Below are 24701 nucleotides of genomic sequence, written 5' to 3'. Positions count from 1 at the left end.
GAAGGGAGAGAGTGGAATCCTAACACCAGGTCTGGATATGAAGGGAGAGAGTGGAATCCTAACGCCAGATCTGGATATGAAGAGAGAGAGTGGAATCGTATGAAGAGAGAGAGTGGAATCCTAACGCCAGGTCTGGATATGAAGAGAGAGAGTGGAATCCTAACGCCAGGTCTGAATATGAAGAGAGAGAGTGGAATCCTAACGCCAGGTCTGGATATGAAGAGAGAGAGTGGAATCCTAACGCCAGGTCTGGATATGAAGAGAGAGAGTGGAATCCTAACGCCAGGTCTGGGATATGAAGGGAGAGAGTGGAATCGTATGAAGAGAGAGAGTGGAATCCTAACGCCAGGTCTGGATATGAAGAGAGAGAGTGGAATCATAACGCCAGGTCTGGATATGAAGGGAGAGAGTGGAATCCTAACGCCAGGTCTGGATATGAAGAGAGAGAGTGGAATCCTAACGCCAGGTCTGGATATGAAGAGAGAGAGTGGAATCCTAACACCAGGTCTGCATATGAAGGGAGAGAGTGGAATCGTATGAAGAGAGAGAGTGGAATCCTAACACCTGGTCTGCATATGAAGAGAGAGAAGTGGAATCCTAACGCCAGGTCTGGATATGAAAGGAGGGAGTAGAATCGTATGAAAAGAGAGAGTGGAATCCTAACGCCAGGTCTGCATATGAAGGGAGAGAGTGGAATCCTAACGCCAGGGTCTGGATATGAAGGGAGAGAGTGGAATCCTAACGCCAGGTCTGGATATGAAGAGAGAGAGTGGAATCCTAACGCCAGGTCTGGATATGAAGGGAGAGAGTGGAATCCTAACACCAGGTCTGCATATGAAGGGAGAGAGTGGAATCGTATGAAGAGAGAGAGTGGAATCCTAACACCTGGTCTGCATATGAAGAGAGAGAGTGGAATCCTAACGCCAGGTCTGGATATGAAGAGAGAGAGTGGAATCCTAACGCCAGGTCCGGATATAAAGAGAGAGAGTGGAATCCTAACGCCAGGTCCGCATATGAAGAGAGAGAGTGGAATCCTAACGCCAGGTCCGCATATGAAGAGAGAGAGTGGATCCTAACGCCAGGTCCGCATATGAAGAGAGAGAGTGTAATCCTAACGCCAGGTCCGCATATGAAGAGAGAGAGTGGAATCCTAACGCCAGGTCTGGATATGAAGGGAGAGAGTGGAATCGTATGAAGAGAGAGAGTGGAATCCTAACACCCAGGTCTGGATATGAAAGAGAGAGAGTGGGAATCCTAACGCCAGGGTCCTGGGTATGAAGGGAGAGAGTGGAATCCTAACGCCAGGTCTGGATATGAAGAGAGAGAGTGGAATCCTAACGCCAGGTCTGGATATGAAGGGAGAGAGTGGAATCGTATAGAGAGAGAGAGTGGAATCCTAACGACCAGGTCCTGCAGTATGAAAGGGAGAGAGTGGAATCGGTATGCAATAGATAGAGTGGGAATCCTACACCTGGTCTGCATATTAAAAGAGCGAGTGGAAGCCTAACGCCAGGTCTGGATATGAAGGGGAGAGAGTGGAATCGTATGAAGAGAGAGAGTGGAATCCTAACGCCAGGTCTGGATATGAAGGGAGAGAGTGGAATCGTATAAAGAGAGAGAGAGTGGAATCCTAAGACCAGGTCTGGATATGAAGGGAGAGAGTGGAATCGTATGAAGAGAGGGAGTGGAATCCTAACGCCAGGTCTGCATATGAAGGGAGAGAGTGGAATCGTATGAAGAGAGAGAGTGGAATCCTAACACCTGGTCTGCATATGAAGAGAGAGAAGTGGAATCCTAACGCCAGGTCTGGATATGAAAGGAGAGAGTGGAATCGTATGAAAAGAGAGAGTGGAATCCTAACGCCAGGTCTGCATATGAAGGGAGAGAGTGGAATCGTATGAAGAGAGAGAGTGGAATCCTAACGCCAGGTCTGGATATGAAGGGAGAGAGTGGAATCCTAACGCCAGGTCTGGATTATGAAGAGAGAGAGAGTGGAATCCTAACGCCAGGTCTGGATATGAAGAGAGAGAGTGGAATCCTAACGCCAGGTCTGGGATATGAAGAGAGAGAGTGGAATCCTAACGCCAGGTCTGGATATGACGGGAGAGAGGGAATCCTAACGCCAGGTCTGGATATGAAGAGAGAGAGTGGAATCCTAACGCCAGGTCTGGATATGAAGGGAGAGAGTGGAATCCTAACGCCAGGTCTGGATATGAAGAGAGAGAGTGGAATCGTATGAAGAGAGAGAGTGGAATCCTAACGCCAGGTCTGGGATATGAAGGGAGAGAGTGGAATCCTAACGCCAGGTCTGAAATGAGAGAGAGAGTGGAATCCTAACGCCAGGTCTGGATATGAAGGGAGAGAGTGGAATCCTAACGCCAGGTCTGGATATGAAGAGAGTGGAATCGTATGAAGAGAGAGAGTGGAATCCTAACGCCAGGTCTGGATATGAAGAGAGAGAGTGGAATCCTAACGCCAGGTCTGGATATGAAGGGAGAGAGTGGAATCCTAACGCCAGGTCTGGATATGAAGAGAGAGAGTGGAATCGTAAGAGAGAGAGAGAGTGGAATCCTAACGCCAGGTCTGGGATATGAAGGGAGAGAGTGGAATCCTAACGCCAGGTCTGAATATGAAGAGAGAGAGTGGAATCCTAACGCCAGGTCTGGATATGAAGGGAGAGAGTGGAATCCTAACGCCAGGTCTGGATATGAAGAGAGTGGAATCGTATGAAGAGAGAGAGTGGAATCCTAACGCCAGGTCTGGGATATGAAGAGAGAGAGTGGAATCCTAACGCCAGGTCTGGATATGAAGAGAGAGAGTGGAATCCTAACGCCAGGTCTGGATATGAAGGGAGAGAGTGGAATCCTAACACCAGGTCTGGATATGAAGGTAGAGAGTGGAATCCTAACGCCAGGTCCGGATATGAAGGGAGAGTGGAATCCTAACGCCAGGTCTGGATATGAAGGGAGAGAGTGGAATCCTAACGCCAGGTCCGGATATGAAGGGAGAGAGTGGAATCCTAACGCCAGGTCTGGATATGAAGGTAGAGAGTGGAATCCTAACGCCAGGTCTGGATATGAAGAGAGAGAGTGGAATCCTAACGCCAGGTCTGGATATGAAGGGAGAGAGTGGAATCCTAACGCCAGGTCTGGATATGAAGGGAGAGAGTGGAATCCTAATGCCAGGTCTGGATATGAAGGGAGAGAGTGGAATCCTAACGCCAGGTCTGGATATGAAGGGAGAGAGTGGAATCCTAACGCCAGGTCTGGATATGAAGGGAGAGTGTGGAATCCTAACGCCAGGTCTGCATATGAAGGGAGAGAGTGGAATTGTATGAAGAGAGAGAGTGGAATCCTAACGCCAGGTCTGGATATGAAGGGAGAGAGTGGAATCCTACACCTGGTCTGGATATGAAGAGAGTGGAATCGTATGAAGAGAGAGAGTGGAATCCTAACGCCAGGTCTGGGATATGAAGAGAGAGAGTGGAATCCTAACGCCAGGTCTGGATATGAAGAGAGAGAGTGGAATCCTAACGCCAGGTCTGGATATGAAGAGAGAGAGTGGAATCCTAACGCCAGGTCTGGATATGAAGGGAGAGAGTGGAATCCTAACGCCAGGTCTGGATATGAAGGTAGAGAGTGGAATCCTAACGCCAGGTCCGGATATGAAGGGAGAGAGTGGAATCCTAACGCCAGGTCTGGATATGAAGGGAGAGAGTGGAATCCTAACGCCAGGTCCGGATATGAAGGGAGAGAGTGGAATCCTAACACCAGGTCCGGATATGAAGGTAGAGAGTGGAATCCTAACGCCAGGTCTGGGATATGAAGGGAGAGAGTGGAATCCTAACGCCAGGTCTGGATATGAAGGGAGAGAGTGGAATCCTAACGCCAGGTCTGGATATGAAGGGAGAGAGTGGAATCCTAACGCCAGGTCTGGGATATGAAGGGAGAGAGTGGAATCCTAACGCCAGGTCTGGATATGAAGGGAGAGAGTGGAATCCTAACGCCAGGTCTGGATATGAAGGGAGAGAGTGGAATCCTAACGCCAGGTCTGGATATGAAGGGAGAGAGTGGAATCCTAACGCCAGGTCTGGATATGAAGAGAGAGAGTGGAATCCTAACGCCAGGTCTGGATATGAAGGGAGAGAGTGGAATCCTAACGCCAGGTCTGGATATGAAGGGAGAGAGTGGAATCCTAACGCCAGGTCTGGATATGAAGGTAGAGAGTGGAATCCTAACGCCAGGTCTGGATATGAAGGGAGAGAGTGGAATCCTAACGCCAGGTCTGGATATGAAGGGAGAGAGTGGAATCCTAACGCCAGGTCTGGGATATGAAGGGAGAGAGTGGAATCCTAACGCCAGGTCTGGATATGAAGGGAGAGAGTGGAATCCTAACGCCAGGTCTGGATATGAAGAGAGAGAGTGGAATCCTAACGCCAGGTCTGGGATATGAAGGGAGAGAGTGGAATCCTAACGCCAGGTCTGGATATGAAGGGAGAGAGTGGAATCCTAACGCCAGGTCTGGATATGAAGAGAGAGAGTGGAATCCTAACACCAGGTCTGGATATGAAGAGAGAGAGTGGAATCCTAACGCCAGGTCTGGATATGAAGGGAGAGAGTGGAATCCTAACGCCAGGTCTGGATATGAAGGGAGAGAGTGGAATCCTAACGCCAGGTCTGGATATGAAGGGAGAGAGTGGAATCCTAACGCCAGGTCTGGATATGAAGAGAGAGAGTGGAATCCTAACGCCAGGTCTGGATATGAAGGGAGAGAGTGGAATCCTAACGCCAGGTCCGGATATGAAGAGAGAGAGTGGAATCCTAACGCCAGGTCTGGATATGAAGAGAGAGAGTGGAATCCTAACGCCAGGTCTGGATATGAAGAGAGAGAGTGGAATCCTAACGCCAGGTCTGGATATGAAGGGAGAGAGTGGAATCCTAACGCCAGGTCCGGATATGAAGGGAGAGAGTGGAATCCTAATGCCAGGTCTGGATATGAAGAGAGAGAGTGGAATCCTAACGCCAGGTCTGGATATGAAGGGAGAGAGTGGAATCCTAACGCCAGGTCTGGATATGAAGAGAGAGAGTGGAATCCTAACGCCAGGTCTGGATATGAAGAGAGAGAGTGGAATCCTAACGCCAGGTCTGGATATGAAGGGAGAGACTGTTTCACAGGAAAGTTGACTTGGGATACGAGAGTCAGGTAAAAGAGGGCCGGAGAGCGCTCCTCTGTGCTATCGAGGATAATTCCGTGCTGATGCTCTCAGTCTGGTACCTCGGTGTCCAGAGGAGTCCAGCGCAGTCTTCCCGTTATCACACAGCGGAACCGGGACTCCACCTGGCTCAGCAGTTGCTGGCCTCGCTCATCCAGGAGAAAGCGAGAGACTCCCGCCAGCTGTAGGGACACGGGGTGAGACACCAGGCTCCCAATTAATGTCTGCAGCAGCTCCACCGTGGTCTGACACGCAGTCACCTCCCCACTGATCTGCACAGGGGAAGAGACAATCTAATGAAGCAGTGATACAAAACCCCAAACTCTGCACCCTGTTACACAGTCCTGAGCAACGCTTCAGAAATGCAACCTAAAGATAATGAGAGCGCCTCATACGTGAACTCTGCAGAGGCAGGCACATCCCATCCATGCACAAAGTGCTCTGCAACTCTGATCTGCACAGGGGAAGACACACTCAAATGAAGCAGTGATACAAAACCCCAAACACTGCCCCCTCTTACACAGTCCTGAGCAACGCTTCAGAAATGCAACCTAAAGATAATGAGAGCGCCTCATACGTCAACTCTGCAGAGGCAGGCACATCCCATCCATGCACAAAGTGCTCTGCAACTCTGATCTGCACAGGGGAAGAGACAATCTAATGAAGCAGTGATACAAAACCTCAAACTCTGCCCCCTCTTACACAGTCCTGAGCAACGCTTCAGAAATGCAACCTAAAGATAATGAGAGAGCCTCATACGTCAACTCTGCAGAGGCAGGCACATCCCATCCATGCACAAAGTGCTCTGCAACTCTGATCTGCACAGGGGAAGAGACACTCAAATGAAGCAGTGATACAAAACCTCAAACACTGCACCCTGTTACACAGTCCTGAGCAACGCTTCAGAAATGCAACCTAAAGATAATGAGAGCGCCTCATACGTGAACTCTGCAGAGGCAGGCACATCCCATCCATGCACAAAGTGCTCTGCAACTCTGATCTGCACAGGGGAAGAGACAATCTAATGAAGCAGTGATACAAAACCTCAAACACTGCCCCCTCTTACACAGTCCTGAGCAACGCTTCAGAAATGCAACCTAAAGATAATGAGAGAGCCTCATACGTCAACTCTGCAGAGGCAGGCACATCCCATCCATGCACAAAGTGCTCTGCAACTCTGATCTGCACAGGGGAAGAGACAATCTAATGAAGCAGTGATACCAAACCTCAAACTCTGCACCCTGTTACACAGTCCTGAGCAACGCTTCAGAAATGCAACCTAAAGATAATGAGAGAGCCTCATACGTCAACTCTGCAGAGGCAGGCACATCCCATCCATGCACAAAGTGCTCTGCAACTCTGATCTGCACAGGGGAACACACACTCAAATGAAGCAGTGATACCAAACCTCAAACTCTGCACCCTGTTACACAGTCCTGAGCAACGCTTCAGAAATGCAAGCTAAAGATAATGAGAGAGCCTCATACGTCAACTCTGCAGAGGCAGGCTCATCCCATCCCTGCACAAAGTGCTCTGCAACTCATCTCCCCACTGATCTGCACAGGGGAAGAGACACTCAAATGAAGCAGTGATACCAAACCTCTCAATATAATCCCCAAACTCTGCACCCTCTTACACAGTCCTGAGCAACGCTTCAGAAATGCAACCTAAAGATAATGAGAGCCTCGTACGTGAACACTGCAGAGGCAGGCACATCCCATCCATGCACAAAGTGCTCTGCAACTCACCTATCACTGCTTATTCTGCAGGGCATGATGGCAGAGACTGCCGGTAATTAGCGAGCAGGGCAGGTCAGGCTGACTGTGGCTGAGGCGATGTATGTACACAAGCTCTGCTGGCATTAGAAAGTTAGGAGGACGCTATGTCCAGCTTTCTCGTTCAGTTATTCTGCAGGGCATGATGGCAGAGACTGCCGGTAATTAGCGAGGTGACCAGGGCAGGTCAGGCTGGCTGTGGCTGAGGCGATGTATGTGCACAAGCTCTGCTGGCATTAGAAAGTCAGGAGGACGCTATGTCCAGCTTTGTCGATCAGTTATTCACGGTCTCTGTTCTTTGGTGCACATGCAGGGCACGAGGCACGCAATACGCACCAGACGTACAGAGCGCAAAGCCAGAGCACCTTCCATGAGCACAGTCAGCTCCTGCATCGTGGTGCGAGGGCAGTCAGGAACCTGTTCTTAGCCCACAGGAACAATTTTGGATATCCACACTTGACAAAAGTTGACCCAATGGATTGAATAAGGAATATGAGAGGTTCAGCCCGCTTTCACCAATCTGTGATTCCTCACCCTATCAGCAACGACTGCTATGGGGTTTCATTTTACAGGAAAATGATGGCGTTTCTTATTGTACAAATATCCATAGACTGAGGAACACTTATTCCCTGAAGCAACATAAAACTGAAAGAGGGGACCATGTCAGGGTGCATAACACATCATGCGATAGAGCCACACTGCAGCAATAACCTGCTTTTCTTCTCAAAATATCCAGCCCTTTTCAAATTAGCTGCTTTCCATACATTTACATGACTACAACTGACAAATACATGCAAAGCATCCAATACATAGGTAATTTTATGCAAATAAAATATTACTGCTTGCTCAAAAAAGAAAGCAACCCATGTTATTGGAACGGTGTTTCAGAAGGTGTAAGTTACCTGACCCCAGGGCCATCGGGATGCTAATATGCATGCTTATGTCTGTGAGATGTTTCTTTAAAGGGCCACGCAGCCCACCCATACTCCTGCCATCCGTAAAGGTAGCGCATCCTTAAAGTGTAAAACATAGATTTAAAAGTCATGCATTGATGTCCCACCCTCTTCCCAAATCCCTCCCTAAAGGCTCCCCTGAATCCAAATACCCTCCCAGTATCAGTCCCCCAACCATACAACATAGTCCCCGGCACTCTGGTGGCCTCACCCCATCCCACACTTTGGTCATCTAGGGACACCCTTCCTGCCCCGGGATGCCCCCTTACCCAAATGATGACACTCTGGTGGCCATGACAGCCCGGAGTGCCCTAGGCTCCAGGCTGCTTGATGTCATTTTGGGCTCAGGCCGGTTGATGCTTTTTGGAACATGGGGTCGACTGGCCCAGAGCCTGGGGGTACTCCAGGCCACCACTGTGCCATCGCTTAGGTAATGGGAAGGCAGGAGGAGGTCCCTAGACCACTGCCAGGGTCTATCTAAGGTTGGGGGACGGGAGTGAGGCCCCTGGACCACCGCGGTGTCATCGTTTAGGTAATGGGGAGGCAGGAGGAGGTCCCTAGACCACTGCCAGGGTCTATCTAAGGTTGGGGGGTGGGACTGGAGCTCCTGGACCACCATGGTGTCACCGTTTAGGTAATGGGGATGCAGGAGGAGGTCCCTAGACCACTGCCAGGGTCTATCTAAGGTTGGGGGACGGGAGTGAGGCCCCTGGACCACCGCGGTGTCACCGTTTAGGTAATGGGGAGGCAGGAGGAGGTCCCTAGACCACTGCCAGGGTCTATCTAAGGTTGGGGGGTGGGAGTGAGGCCCCTGGACCACTGCGGTGTCACCGTTTAGGTAATGGGGAGGCAGGAGAAGGTCCCCAGACCACTGCCAGGGTCTATCTAAGGTTGGGGGGTGGGGAGTGAGGCCCCTGGACCACCGCGGTGTCACCGTTTAGTTAATGGGGAGGCAGGAGGAGGTCCCTAGACCACTGCCAGGGTCTATCTAAGGTTGGGAGGTGGGAGTGGGGCCCCTGGACCACCGCGGTGTCACCGTTTAGGTAAGGGGGAAGCAGGAGGAGGTCCCTAGACCACTGCCAGGGTCTATCTAAGGTTGGGGGGTGGGAATGGGGCTAGCAGAGCACCAGGGATTATCTTGCATGATGGGGAAGGGTATTAGGGTGGGGGTCATCACCACGTGTCTTTTACCTGCGGGGGCAGGTGGGGGTCTTCGAGGACCCCTGGGAGGGATTCCTCATTGGAGAAGGAGAGTTTTAGGAATATGTGGCTGCCAGCACAGATTCGCTGCGATATTTTTTTATCATGGGAGGATTTCTACGATTAAAAAAAAAAAATGCCCTAGTGAAACGTTTATATTTTCTTGGGGATGGAGAAAATCTCAGAGGAGCCTGCGGTGATAAATGACCCCCATAATTTGGACTACGTATCAGTACAATACTGTAAAACTGTGGATTACACTGTGGAGCCCCTCTGAGAGTCCACACGCATGATGCTCTCATCATTCTATAAGCTGCATTTTTATTTTATGTTCTGCCTTTCATGACTGGCCAGGCGCGTCAGGGCAGATTACATTCAGGTAGTGCAGTTATTTGCTCGTCCCCAGAGGGCTGATCATGTAAGTTTGTACCTGAGCCAATGGAAGGTGAAGTGACCTGCCAAGGTCACAAGGAAAGTCAGCAAGCTCTGAACCCTGGCTTCCCTGACTCTCAGCACTGCGCTGCTCCCCCAATCCTGAAACCTTGCTCAGGTCACTATAGAAAGGGTGCAGTGAGATCATTTCATTAATCTGTACAGGGGAGATTAGTCAGCAAGCTCTGAACCCTGGCTTCCCTGACTCTCAGCACTGCGCTGCTCCCCCAATCCTGAAACCTTGCTCAGGTCACTATAGAAAAAGAAAATTATTCCTTACCTGCTAATTTTCGTTCCTGTAGTACCATGGATCAGTCCAGACCCCGGTTTATGTCCCCCGTCCAGCAAATGGTGTCAGATAAGAACTTCTGAGGGTGCTGCCATATAAGCCCGCACACCCACTATCCCTCCCTCTTCAGTAAATAGACTATCAAAGCCATAGAGAGAGAGAGAGACGGAGGGATCAAGTAAACTATGGTAACGTGACAGTCAACTGTAAACTTGAACAAACTTATGCACAACGGCAAACTTGCAAAGAGAACTGTGAAACAGCTCCACAGAAGAACAGGATGGTCCTCGAGACCCAGAGAGGCAAAGATGGAAGGAAGTCGAGCAGTAGATCCCAAGAGAAATCCCAACAAATCTGAGGAAGGACGTCTGGACTGATCCATGGTACTACAGGAACGAAAATTAGCAGGTAAGGAATAATTTTCTTTACCCTTTACGTACCAGGATCAGTCCAGACGGTGGGATGTACCAAAGCTTCCCTACTGAGGGTGGGCCCTGGATAACCCTGCTCGAATGACCCTGTCACCAAAGGAACCAAAAGTCAACGACTGGACATCCAGGCGATAGTGCCGAGCAAAGGTATGCAATGACTTCCAGATGGCCGCTCTGCATATCTCTTGAAGAGAAACGGATTGACTCTCCGCCCAGGATGCCGCCAGGGAGCATAGAGAGTGGGCTCTGGTGTTCAGCGGGAGTTGCTTCCCTGCGCCTATATACGCGGCTGAAATAGCTTCCTTCAGCCAGCAAGCAATAGTCGTCTCTGATGCCCTGGATCCTTTCTTGGGACCAGACCAAAGGACGAACAGGTGATCCAACAGACGAAACTCATTGGTGACCTCCAGGTAACTTATCAGTACATGTTTGATGTTGAGCTTGTGGAGAATGCGAGAGTCCGCTGATGAAAAAGAAGGAAGGGAGTTCCACCGTCTGGTTCAGGTGAAAAGCAGAGACCATCTTGGGTAGAATCGAGGGCACCATCCGTAAGGTGACCCCAGAGTCGGTGAGCTGAAGGTATGGTTCCCTGCAGGACAGCGCTTGCAGCTCGGAAACACGGCGGGCTGAGGAAATGGCTACGGGGAAAATCGCCTTAAGAGTGAGATCCTTGAGAGTAGCGGCACGAAGGGAGGTCCACCCAGGATCCGTAAGACCAAGTTGAGGCTCCATGAGGGACAAGGAGCTTGAAGTGGCGGCTTCAAATGCTTTACCCCTTTGAGGAACCGGACGACATCCAGGTGAGACAAAAGCGGAATTTCTTGCCACCTGTGTATGAAAGACCCAAGGGCAGAAACCTGTACCCTCAGGGAGTTATAGGCTAGACCCTTCTCCAGACCCGCTTGTAGGAAAGAGAGGATCTGAGGCACAGAAGTCTTCCGAGGATGAACCGAGTGGTTCGTGCACCATGATTCAAAAACCTTCCACACCCGGACATAAGTGACGGACATGGACTTCTTCCGAGATTGAAGGAGGGTCGAGACCATGGCCTCCGGATAACCGCGGCGTCTTAGCCTGCGCATCTCAAAAGCCAAGCCGCAAGACAGAAGCGATCTGCTTGTAGAAAAATACTGGCCCCTGACGTAGAAGGTGCGCTAGGTGACCTAGGCGGAGGGGCCCGTCCACGGCCAGGTTGAGCAGATCTGCGAACCATGGACGACAGAGCCACTCCGGAGCTGCTAGAATCACCGGGCCCTGGTGCTCCTCGATCCGTTGGAGGACTTTTCCCACAAGGGGCCACGGTGGGAACACGTAGAGGAGAATGTGACGTGGTCACGGCAGAACTAGTGCATCCACTCCCTCTGCGCTGCGTTCTCTTCTGCGGCTGAAAAAGCGAGGTGCCTTCGTGTTGTGAGCTGTCGCCATGAGGTCCAGTTGAGGGAGCCCCCAATGCTGCACGAGAAGCTGTACCGCCTCCTTGGAGAGCTCCCATTCCCCGGGATCGAGACGTTGACAACTCAAGAAGTCCGCCTGAATGTTGTCCACTCCTGCGATGTGTGAGGCCGCCAACCGGGCAAGATGGAGTTCCGCCCATTCCATGAGCATGTCCGTTTCCAAGGAGACATGACGACTTCGTGTGCCGCCCTGGCGATTTATGTACGCCACCGTGGTCGCGTTGTCAGAGAGGATCCTGACCGCCCGATGTCGAATGAGGGGAAGAAAACTCTTCACTGCTAGGCGAACCGCTCTGGTCTCCAAACGATTGATCGGCCAGACTGCTTGAGATTTCGTCCACTGTCCCTGTACGGACCTAGACTGGCAGGCTGCTCCCCAACCGGAGAGGCTGGCATATTAACCATTCCGGAATGTCCAAGGGCATCCCTTGCGCCAGATGGTGTGGGTCCAGCCACCAGAGTAGACTGTCCCTGGTGACTCGTGGAAGAGGAAGGATGGCCTGGAACTCCCTCGACACTGGTTTCCAGCGAGAGAGTAGTGCCCTCTGCAGCGGACGCATATGCGCAAAAGCCCAGGGTACCAGATCGATAGTGGACGCCATGGATCCCAGAACCTGCAGGTAATCGCAAGCTGTGGGCAAAGAAAGACCATAGAAATGCTGGACCTGCGCTATTAGCAACTGGGCCTGATCCGGCCGCAGGAAGACCTTGCCCATCGACATGTCGAACCGCGCTCTCAGGAAGTCTAGCGACTGGGACGGAGTAAGGTTGCTCTTGGTGTAGTTTATGATCCAACCGAGGGACTGGAGGAGTTGTACCACTCTGATGACCGCCCACTGACTTTGGATCAAGGTTTTCGCTCGAATGAGCCAGTCGTCCAGGTAAGGGTGAACAAGAATTCCCTCTCGGCGGAGGAGCAGCCACCACCACCATAACCTTCATAAATGTTCGTGGTGCCGTCGCCAGACCGAAAGGAAGGGCCTGGAATTGAAAGTGCTGACCTAAGATCTTGAACCTGAGAAAGCGTTGATGCGCCTTGTGGATCGGAATGTGAAGGTAAGCCTCCGTGAGGTCCACAGAGGCCAGGAATTCTCCCCGATGGACTGCCGCAATCACCGAGCGCAGGGTCTCCATCCGGAAGTGAGGAACCTTGAGGGACTTGTTCACAGACTTTAGATCCAGAATTGGGCGGAAAGTACCCTCTTTTTTGGGGACCACGAAGTAGATTGAATAGTGGCACCGACCCACTTCCGTGAGGGGCACTGGTGCAATTGCTCCGAGAGCAAGGAGCCGGTCGAGTGTCTGGCATACGATTAGCTGCTTCTGAAATGATGCGCGGGGGAGAAGAGAAATCTGTCTCTTGGGGGCCGAACAAAATCCAATGCGTAGCCTTGTTTTAGAATATCGAGGACCAACTGATCCGACGTGATCCGGACCCGCTCCTCATAGAAGAGAGAAATCCAGCCCCCGATCCAGGGAATCAAGGAGTGGGTCGGCCTGGCATCATTGAGAAGGCTTGGAGGATGTGCCGTGGGCTATCCCATCCTTGGCCAGTCTGCGCCCATGAAAGGGCCGGGACCATGTTTGTGACCGGGACGAGGGTGTCCGAGGCGTTTGTCTCCTCATGGTGCAGAAACGGCGTTGACTGTGATACCGGCTTCTGGAGGCACTGAACGATCTCGTAGATCGTGGTCGATCTTCCGGGAGCCTATGCACCGCATTTTCTCCAAGAGCCTTGATGATCTGGTCCAGATCTTCCCCAAACAAAAATTTCCCTTTAAACGGGATGGATCCCAGGCGAGTCTTGGAGGAGGAATCTGCCGACCAGTTGCACAGCCACAGGAGGCGTTGTGCCGAAACCACCATGACCATTGACCTAGCCAGGACTCATAGGAGATCATAGAGCGCATCTGCCCCGTAGGCAATCACGGCCTCCAACTTGTCTGCCTTACATGTCTCTTCAGGTGGTAGGTCCTGAGAAGTGAGGAGCTGCTGAATCCACCGAAGACCCGCTCTTTGTGCCAGCGAGCTACAGATAGCCGCCCAAACCCCTAGAGCCGAAACCTCAAACACTCTCTTGAGATAAACCTCTAACTGTCGATATTGGAGATCCTGCAGTGCTGTGCCCCCTGTAACTGGAATGGTTGTGCGCTTGGTGACCGCCGAGACTGCGGAGTCGACCGCCAGGACTTTGAGCAGTTCGAGGAAATCCTCAGGGAGAGGGTATAGCTTCTCCATTGCCCTGCTGACCTTGAGAGAGGCTTCAGGCGAATCCCATTCCCTGGATAACAGCTGGTGGAACGTGGGATGAGTAGGGAAAGCTCTCGCCGGAGGGCGGAGCCCTGCCAACACAGGGTCTCACTTCTTCCCAGAGGTAGCTGGGCCAGGCGGGTCCAGAGGAGCCTCAATGTCCAGTTCTTGGAGGATGTGCGGTATAAAGGCCTCCAACTCGTCCCTATGGAAAATACGCAACACCCTCGGATCATCACCGTCCATCTGGTCAGCCAGAAGTGGATCATCCGGGGCAGGGTCTGTAGGTAGAACTGCCCCCTCCCCTGGGGGGAGCACTGGTCGCAAACTGGGAGGCCCTCTGAGGGGCGCCCTCCCCCCCCGGGGCATCTTGTACCTGGGGGCTTCCCCCGGGCAATGAGTCCGCTGTCCGTGCCAGCTTGGGAGGAGGGGGTCCTGTGGCTGCAGCATCCTGGCTAAATAGGCATTGTGCACGAGAAGCACAAAATCCATGGTAAAAGCAGGTGGACCCGGTGGGAGCCTAGCTGAAACGTCTCCTGAAGGAAAGCCCGGATCAAGTGGAGGAACTGGAGCCAGGACCGGTGGCAAAGGCAGGAAATTAACCTCTGATTCCTCCTCAGAGGTACACGGGTCCATCGGCTCCTGATTCAAGATGGCCGCCGTTCCCGCGCTCAGCGGGAACGGGGCCTGACTCTGCCTGCAGGGACGCGCGTGATCGCGCGAAGAAGAACCTCCCGCTGGCCGCGAGGTACCTTCCCCACCAGGGAGACACCCGGTACAGATCCCCTCCCGAGACAGCCTGGACCCAGGCTGCCCGTACGCCACACATATGGACGCCCTCGGCGTTCCGGCGGGGGAGGGAACCGCGGGGAAAAGCGGGCAGTGCCGCGCTTAGAAGGGGAATCTGTCCAGGAAACACCCCCCCGACCGTCCGATCCTCACAGAGCCCGCCGGGGAATGTGCGTCTCGGGGCCGCGGTCAGGGCACAGCAGAGATGGGGGGGGGGGGGGGGGAGAGAGGGCACCTCAACACCCCCAGCGGCTGGAGCGGGGAAAACGAATCCTACCAGGAAAAAAGGAGAAATAAAACAACTTTCCCTGGCCAGCTGCGCGAGAGAAAGACAGCAGGCAGCGTGAGAAGAGACAGGTCTGCTTGCAAGAGTAAATACAAAGCTAGAAGTCTTAAAAAAAAAAGTTTTCATAACTTGATCCCTCTATAAGAACATAAGAACTTAAGAAAATGCCATACTGGGTCAGACCAAGGGTCCATCAAGCCCAGCATCCTGTTTCCAACAGTGGCCAATCCAGGCCATAAGAACCTGGCAAGTACCCAAAAACTAAGTCTATTCCATGTAACCATTGCTAATGGCAGTGGCTATTCTCTAAGTGAACTTAATAGCAGGTATTGGACTTCTCCTCCAAGAACTTATCCAATCCTTTTTTAAACACAGCTATACTAACTGCACTAACCACATCCTCTGGCAACAAATTCCAGAGTTTAATTGTGCGTTGAGTGAAAAAGAACTTTCTCCGATTAGTTTTAAATGTGCCCCATGCTAACTTCATGGAGTGCCCCCTAGTCTTTCTACTATCCGAAAGAGTAAATAACCGATTCACATCTACCCGTTCTAGACCTCTCATGATGTTAAACACCTCTATCATATCCCCTCTCAGCCATCTCTTCTCCAAGCTGAAAAGTCCTAACCTCTTTAGTCTTTCCTCATAGGGGAGAAGAAAGAGGAAAGAAAGAACACCTATCACAGTGTCCCGGGGGAAGCCATCACTCACAGTGTCCCGGGGGAAGCCATCACTCACAGTGTCCCGGGGGAAGCTATCACTCACAGTGTCCCGGGGGAAGCTATCACAGTGTCCCGGGGGAACCCATCAATCACAGTGTCCCGGGGGAACCCATCAATCACAGTGTCCTGGGGGAACCCATCAATCACAGTGTCCTGGGGGAACCCATCACAGTGTCCTGCGGGAACCCATCAATCACAGTGTCCTGGGGGAACCCATCAATCACAGTGTCCCGGGGGAACCCATCAATCACAGTGTCCCGGGGGAACCCATCAATCACAGTGTCCTGGGGGAACCCATCAATCACAGTGTCCTGGGGGAACCCATCACAGTGTCCTGCGGGAACCCATCAATCACAGTGTCCTGGGGGAACCCATCAATCACAGTGTCCCGGGGGAAGCTATCACAGGGCACTGGGGAACCCATCAATCACAGGGTCCTGGGGGAACCCATCAATCACAGGGTCCTGGGGGAACCCATCAATCACAGGGTCCTGGGGGAAGCTATCACAGGGCACTGGGGAACCCATCAATCACAGGGTCCTGGGGGAAGCTATCACAGGGCACTGGGGAACCCATCAATCACAGTGTCCTGGGGGAACCCATCAATCACAGTGTCCCGGGGGAAGCTATCACAGGGCACTGGGGAACCCATCAATCACAGGGTCCTGGGGGAACCCATCAATCACAGGGTCCTGGGGGGACCCATCAATCACAGGGTCCTGGGGGAACCCATCAATCACAGGGTCCTGGGGGAACCCATCAATCACAGTGTCTTGGGGGGAAGCTATCACAGGGCACTGGGGAACCGATGTTCCCCTGCTCCTTTCTGCTGGAGTCAGAAAGATACTGACGAGGGATCGTGGGTGCGCGCTGGCTTATGTGGCAGCTCCCTCAGAAGTCCTCGTCTGACTCCATCTGCTGGACGGGGGAGATAACCCACCGTCTGGGCTGATCCTGGTACGTACAGGGAGGGGTGTGGTGTGCGGCGAGATCATTTCATTACTCTGTACAGGGGAGTTACGAGGAAAGGCCTGGCCGCTCACCCTGAATCCCGTGACATCGTCGCCCTCCAGGGGAATGATGGTGACCGGGGCATCCCGCAACACGTCTTGGTGGTAGAGCTGCAGGAAACGCAGCTCCGGGACCTCCATGGGAACCAGCATCTCCTGCGGCGCCTGCTCCAGCAGGAAGCCCTGCAGCTTCTCTCTGCTCTCCTGCACAAAATCCCGCAGAGCGGCGGCCTTCACGCAGCCCCCGCTCTCCGACAGGGCCACGCAGCAGCAGGACAGGCTGCCCTGAAGCTCCCGCCATGCCTCCGAGCTCAGAGCCAGGGCGTGCTCCTCCGACACCGGCACCGTGAACTCGCACAGCGACGCCTGCAGCAAGGAGCTGGCCTGCGCCAGGTCCGGGCTGGAGGCCGCGCTCAGGGTCAGCACGCGGTCCGAGGCCTGGCAGGCCACCGTCAGCATCCTCTGCTTCAGGAGCTCCTCCAGACGCGACTGCACATCCCTGCGCTGCAGCAGAGTCACAGCCTGGGCGCTCAGGGGCAGATGGGCCTGCACCACTCCTCGCAGGAAGTCCAGCAGCTGGTCCTGCAGCTGCCGACGGCGCACGGCGTCGCGGCCGCCGATCCGGACGCCGTTCTCATCCACCTCCAGGCTGAAGTCTGGGAAGGCATCTTGCAGCTCGCGCAGGACGGGGCTCTTCAGCAGCAGCTGGTGCTTCACGGGCTCCGTGATGTTAACGTAGGAGGACTCAGAAAGCCCAGGCGAAGGCCGAGGTGCATCCTGCGGCTGAAGGAAGTCGTAGTATGGGGAGACGTGCAGCTGGCACTCCTGCAGAACGTGGCTCTTCTTCAGCACCCGGTCCACAGCTAGGAGCAAAATAAAACAGAAATGTTGCTTTAGTGAGAGGTGAAGCAGAAAAGGCAGGGACCTGCACTTAGCGCCCTGCAGAAGCTCCGGCAGGGTGACTGTCACACACGGGAGAAGGTTTGCTCTCAGGTGCAAGCCTCTCCCATATAACCCAGAAGACATTTTTTTTTAATTATTATTATTATTGGAGAAATTACTTACCTGATAATTTCGTTTTCCTTAGTGTAGACAGATGGACTCAGGACCGATGGGTATAGTGTACTCCTGTTAGCAGTTGGAGACGGATCAGATTTCAATCTGACATCAGCCCCTAGTACATAGACCCCTGCAGGAAGTGCAGCTCCTCAGTATTCTCCTCGAAAAGCAGTGTGGATATATATATGTGTGTCTGATTAACTTAATAATTTGGTTAACTTGATGGTTAACTTGGTTAAACGTTAAACTTTTGATTAACTTGCTTAACTTGAACTGGTTGATTGACTCTAGCTGGAGACCGCCAGTGTACTCAACCGGAAAGCGTCGACACCCGGCAGGGTCGAAGTTGTGCGCTCGGGCTGAACGGCGAACGGCGCAGCGAATAGGGCCAAGAAGGTGAGAGCGAGCACGTGGACAATGTGGCGACCCCCTCGGAGAGTCTCCACGTGGGTAGACCCTTGGAAATAGCCGGGGCCTGGCCCTGCTAGGGCGGATCAACCCGGTGGCACTAGTCCCGGCCGGCGACCTTTGCTCCTCCTCCATCCTCGGAGACCGGATTAGAGTAGAAGATTTCTACCTTACCTTGTCTTCGGTGCTTCCTGGTTTCGTCCCGGGCGGTCTCCGGCTGCGGGGGGGGGGGGGGGGGGGGAAGAGGGCAAATACCTTCACCGCCGCGCTCGAGGGTGCACCCGCAGCCTCTCAGCCGCGCCCGAGGATTCGGGGGCTAGGTCCTCGCCGCGATTCGGCCGCTAGACCGAGGCTCACCGCCGAGGGACCACGGAAATCACCTCGGGAATCTCAACTGGGGGAGGGACCCGAGGGTATCACCGCAGGAGAGCGGGGCTCGTCTTCTTTAAATTTCGTTGTAATGCTGTGAGAGCGTGCAGGTAGTCCCTAAGTACTATGGAGAGGGAAAATACTGAGGAGCTGCACTTCCTGCAGGGGTATATGTACTAGGGGCTGACGTGAGATTGAAATCTGATCCATCTCCAACTGCTAACAGGAGCACACTATACCCATTGGTCCTGAGTCCATCTGCTACACGCTAGGAAAACTTATCCCATGAAGACTGGGGGGATATTCTGTGGTGCAGGTCCTGCTGTGCACAGGGAAACGTGGACGTGAGAGAACGTGGATGTGAGGGAAGTCCATATTCAGTCTGTCACTGGCCGGATTGCAGTTATCCCATGAAGCCTGGAGGGATATTCTGTGGTGCAGGTCCTGCTGTGCACAGGGGAACGTGGACGTGAGGGAAGTCCATATTCAGTCTGTCACTGGCCGGATTGCAGTTATCCCATGAAGCCTGGAGGGATATTCTGTGGTGCAGGTCCTGCTGTGCACAGGGGAACGTGGACGTGAGGGAAGTCCATATTCAGTCTGTCACTGGCCGGATTGCAGTTATCCCATGAAGACTGGAGGGATATTCTGTGGTGCAGGTCCTGCTGCGCACAGGGGAACGTGGACGTGAGGGAACGTGGACGTGAGGGAACGTGGACGTGAGGGAAGTCCATATTCAGTCTGTCAGTGGCTGGATTGCAGTTATCCCATGAAGACTGGAGGGATATTCTGTGGTGCAGGTCCTGCTGCGCACAGGGGAACGTGGATGTGAGGGAACGTGGACGTGAGGGAAGTCCATATTCAGTCTGTCAGTGGCTGGATTGCAGTTATCCCATGAAGACTGGAGGGATATTCTGTGGTGCAGGTCCTGCTGCGCACAGGGGAACGTGGACGTGAGGGAACGTGGACGTGAGGGAAGTCCATATTCAGTCTGTCACTGGCTGGATTGCAGTTATCCCATGAAGACTGGAGGGATATTCTGTGGTGCAGGTCCTGCTGCGCACAGGGGAACGTGGACGTGAGGGAACGTGGACGTGAGGGAACGTGGACGTGAGGGAAGTCCATATTCAGTCTGTCACTGGCCGGATTGTAGTTATCCCATGAAGACTGGAGGGATATGCTGTGGTGCAGGTCCTGCTGCACACAGGGGAACGTGGACGTGAGGGAACGTGGATGTGAGGGAACGTGGACGTGAGGGAAGTCCATATTCAGTCTGTCACTGGCCGGATTGCAGTTATCCCATGAAGCCTGGAGGGATATTCTGTGGTGCAGGTCCTGCTGTGCACAGGGGAACGTGGACGTGAGGGAAGTCCATATTCAGTCTGTCACTGGCTGGATTGCAGTTATCCCATGAAGACTGGAGGGATATTCTGTGGTGCAGGTCCTGCTGCGCACAGGGGAACGTGGACGTGAGGGAACGTGGATGTGAGGGAACGTGGATGCAGGGAAGTCCATATTCAGTCTGTCACTGGCCGGATTGCAGTTATCCCATGAAGACTGGAGGGATATTCTATGGTGCAGGTCCTGCTGTGCACAGGGGAACGTGGACGTGAGGGAACGTGGATGTGAGGGAACGTGGATGCAGGGAAGTCCATATTCAGTCTGTCACTGGCCGGATTGCAGTTATCCCATGAAGACTGGAGGGATATTCTATGGTGCAGGTCCTGCTGTGCACAGGGGAACGTGGACGTGAGGGAACGTGGACGGGAGGGAAGTCCATATTCAGTCTGTCACTGGCCGGATTGCAGTTATCCCATGAAGACTGGAGGGATATTCTGTGCTGCAGCCGCACTAATGAGCATGGCTGGCTGTCTTAGAGATACCAAAATAAGTTTATCCGGCTGCTCTAAGGCACAACCAGAGTTAGCAGGTTATTTTATTCGACTCACCCCTACATTTTTCAGCTAAATTTTAGCTGCATAATGAAATCTCCAGTGCGCAAAATATTCAGAAGTCAGCATTTTAGCTGGATAAGCTTGCGAGTTACCCGGCTGGATGCCTCCGAGCCTGGAGATTTCACTTGCAAACCACTGTGTGTAACCTTCCGGCGTTTGAACAGGCAGAGCAGCGAGCACCTGCAAACCACCACAAGGTCCTCCAATTCCTCGTCTCTGCTATTTATCAGAGACCCGTGGGGTAAGGGGGATATCAGGGGCGAGACTCTGATCTCTGCCTCTGGGCCGTCAGGAAGGAAGTGAAATGAAGAACGTTTGCTCTCTATGCTACGTTTCAGCATGGATGTGGTACGAGGCAGATCTCCCGCTCTCCCTCCCCTTCCCCCTGACCTCTCAGGGTCTCCCCGAGTTTCCCGTCCCGTGAGCTCACAGGACGCGAGCTGCCAGCACCGACGTCCGCCTCATTCCCACAAGCGCAGACACGGGAATTACCTTGCCAGTCCTGAAACGCAACCACGGCAGCTCCGGTCTCTCCCGACAGTAACGTGACCTCTCGCATTCTGCCCCCGCCACTGCGCCTGTTCTCAAAGTAGAGCTCCAGCAGGTCCCGGCTGATCCAGGGGCTCAGGTTTTTCACCAGAACCTTCTCCGTGCGTGGCACCCGCTCCATCCCCACAGCTTCACCGTCCAGCATCCGGCGCCTCAGGCGTTCCTCCACGCCTGTAACGTCTGCCACGAGACACGGGAGAGAGACAGAGTCAGAGAGAGAGAAGGGGGTGGTCACAGCATCACCCCCCCTACCTCCTGTCCCAGGCCCCTTACCTTCGTCAGTGAGGGGCTCCTGGAACTGGACGAGCGCCTGATCTCCGGCAGGGCTGCGGTACACTTCGTACTCCCCGCCGTTTCGTTTTGTCAGGTACTCCACGTACATCTCCAGGAGGTCCGGGCTGGTCCTGGGATTCAGGCCTTTCAGCAGCACCCTGCCCGGGTCCTGGGGCGCTGCCCTCCGGACCTGCAGCTGGACGCCCTGCAGAACGTGCTCGGTCCTGGAGAGCACTCTCTGTGCATCTGTGATGATGAAAGAAGAGGAGCACATGAACGAGCTTTGCAAGGAGCACCTGGAGGCCTGCATGGCCTTCTGATGATGATCAGCACAGAGGCAGCTTTGACTCACTTACATTCATAATGCTGCACAAAAGAGAGAGAAAAACTCTTTCAGTTACTTTTATTAACAGTGAACCAACATAAATAACTCTGCAACAAACAAATAGTTGCCAGTGCATGCCACATCCCTGTTACAACGAAGTCTGCATATACGACTTAACATAAACGATAAACAATTCTTATCACTTTAACCATCGACTTCACAGCTATCTGCAAGGTTCTCTAGAGCAGACATCAGGGTCTCCGTACTTTTTTCTTGTCGCCATTCTCTAGTGCAGGGGTCAGGAACCTATGGCTCTTGATGGCTGCATCTGGCTCGCAGACAAATCTTTAATAAAAAAATACAAATCTAACAAAACCCCCCCACCCTCCTGACCCCCCCCCCAAGACCTGCCAAAAGTCCCTGGTTGTCCAGCGGGGGTCCGGGAACGATCTCCTGGATTTGGGCTGTCAGTAGTCAAAATGGCATCGACGGCCCTTTGCCCTTACTATGTCACAGGGGCTACCGCCGCCATTGGTCGACCCCAGTGACATAGTGAGGGCAAAGGGCAGTCGGCGCCATTTTGATTGCTAGCAGCCGACAGCCCAAGTCCAGGAGATCGCTCCCAGACCACCGCTGGACCACCAGAGACTTTTGGCAGGTCTTGGGGGGCGTCAGGAGGGTGGGGGGTTGTAGTAAATTAATTTGGCAGGTCTTGGGGGGCGTCAGGAGGGTGGGGGGTTGTAGTAAATTAATTTGGCAGGTCTTGGGGGGGCGTCAGGAGGGTGGGGGGTTGTAGTAAATTAATTTGGTAGGTCTTGTATGGCTCTCACGGAATTACATTTTAAAATATGTGGCGTTCATGGCTCTCTCAGCCAAAAAGGTTCCCGACCCCTGCTCTAGTAGGACACAATCACATAGTTACTACCCAGTGGATGTAAAATGGTATACAAAATTTGGGGTACTGCTATGTATTTTTCAATTTTCCTCCCCATCCTAACTGAGACCCTCCCTCCCGTTCCAACTCCCCCACCCCCCCCCTAGCACCCGTACCTCTCACAATAGAGTCCTAGACATAACATAAGATACTCCTAGAGATTTCAATATGGCATTTGCCTTGAAAATTTGCAACTAAAAGTCCGTTCGTTCGATCTCGTTTTCTTATTTATTTTATTTATCTAACATCTCTTCTATACCGATAACCGTTCACACATCGTATCGGTTTACATCAAACAAACACTTTTGGGCGGGGCCCTTACAATTAACAGTTGAGGATAATTAGTAAATGACAAAGCAACTAAAATAGGGGTATAATATGCAATTACAGTAACTATAGTTGATGCTGGGGAACAAAAAACTGATTATATATAAATAAATAGAACTATCATAAGATAACTACAATGTACAGTGTATTTACAGCATTCTTAATCAAATTCGGCGAGGGGGTATAGCATTCTTAGTCATACGAAATTCAGACTGGGAATTGTATAAAGTGTTTTGATTCCTTGGGTAGAGGGTGAATAGAGTCTTGCCAAATAAACTGCATTTCTCTAAACTTCTTGTCAATCCCCTTTTTTGTGGTGAAGAATTCCATATTTAACAATTTTTTATTTTGCATATCCATTATATATTTTAAATAAAGAGATTAAACATCTTAATTTTCAAAGGTATACATAATCTTTGTAACAAATATAGCATAAATCTCTCATTATATTCAGGTAATATTTGGAAACCAAGAATCAAAGGTAAATATGGAGCTCAACAAAACAACACTCGAAAACTTAAGAAACAGCTTCCCTGTAAGATGATAATTCCCTTACTATTACACACTTCCAGTTTTTACATCCAAAAAGCCCCTGAATTGTCCCGGCTCTTGAAATATGTGTGTGTCTCCTTCTGATACTTCAAAACACATCTACAGGGGTATTTCAATTTCATAGTTACCCCCACCGATTTACCACTTCTATTCTCATTTGCAGAAAAGCTTTCCTGCGCTCTTGGGTAGGTCTTACAATATCAGGATAGATCAATATCATTCCTGGAACAGTTTTTACGTTAAGAAAGCCTCCGGTCGTGACTCTTGAAACGGTTTGGAAGGCTTTGGCTTCTAGTGAGACTGCGATAACATCTTTAACGAAGGCATTCTTAGAATTGAGTAAAAAAGAAATGAATATTGAGAAGATTAGCTACCAACAGCAAGGGAAGGATTGAGAAGGTCGAAGCTAAAGTAATATCCATGGAAAAAATTCAAACTAATTTAATTAAATCTGAAAATTTGATGGGGAAAAAAAAAAAAAAGGCGTTTGTTGAAAATTCTCTAAGATTTTTTAATTTAAGAGTAGTACATTTTCCTGTTTTAGAAAAGATTGCACCTGTTGATTCGTTTAAGAATTACCTACTGGAAGCTCTTAAATTTCCAAAAGCATTGATGCCAGTAATTACAAAAGCTTTTTTTACCTCTCGAAAGTCAAACATTGAAGACCAGGCTGGAGAGGAACAACAGCCCTTGAATATAACTGAAATCATTGAATTATGCTCTCAAACAGAGATTAAAACAAGCATGACAGGAATATGGTTTTGAAATTCTTTTTCAGGAATAGAATGATTAAGTATTACGGACAGAATATTTGGAGCTATCCATATTTAACAATTTAAAGAATTGTGTTTTCCAGGTTTCTTGCAGCGCCGGGCTCGGTTGTGTCCATTGTATCAATACGGCGGATTTTGCTATAATTGAGATTTTTCCAAATAGTTGTATTTGATGTTCCGTAGTGTCCGCTGGCAGCAGATCCAGTGGTCCGAATAGCCAGATCTCTGGCGTTAAAGGGATGGGGTTTTGCCATAAGGTTTGCACCAAATCCTGCAAGAAACTCCAAAAAAGGTTTGAAGCGTGCGGCATGACCAAAAACAATGGAAGAAATCTGGAACCGATGAGAACATGGAATACATAACGTTCCGGGGA

General features: G+C 51.7%; 1 protein-coding gene across 13 annotated transcripts in view; it reads right to left on the bottom strand.

Moving 5' to 3' along the window:
* The window catches only part of PARP10 (poly(ADP-ribose) polymerase family member 10), a 102489-nt gene that overhangs the window by 59045 nt on the left and 18743 nt on the right, over positions 1-24701 (bottom strand). For 12 of the 13 annotated variants that reach the window (XM_029592328.1, XM_029592326.1, XM_029592321.1 and 9 more), the window contains 4 exons: positions 21418-21663; positions 21088-21324; positions 16838-17667; positions 5275-5484 (listed from right to left, as the gene is read on the bottom strand). In XM_029592328.1, coding sequence (XP_029448188.1) covers positions 5275-5484; positions 16838-17667; positions 21088-21324; positions 21418-21663 — 1523 coding nt within the window. The remainder of the gene's footprint in view (positions 1-5274; positions 5485-16837; positions 17668-21087; positions 21325-21417; positions 21664-24701) is intronic. The other variant, XM_029592330.1, reaches the window with a different exon arrangement.

The sequence above is a fragment of the Rhinatrema bivittatum genome, chromosome 2 (genome assembly GCF_901001135.1).
Source record: "Rhinatrema bivittatum chromosome 2, aRhiBiv1.1, whole genome shotgun sequence".
Lineage (NCBI taxonomy): Eukaryota > Metazoa > Chordata > Amphibia > Gymnophiona > Rhinatrematidae > Rhinatrema > Rhinatrema bivittatum.
The sequence above is the reverse complement of the archived record's forward strand: the minus strand, read 5'-3'. Positions and strand labels throughout refer to the sequence as shown.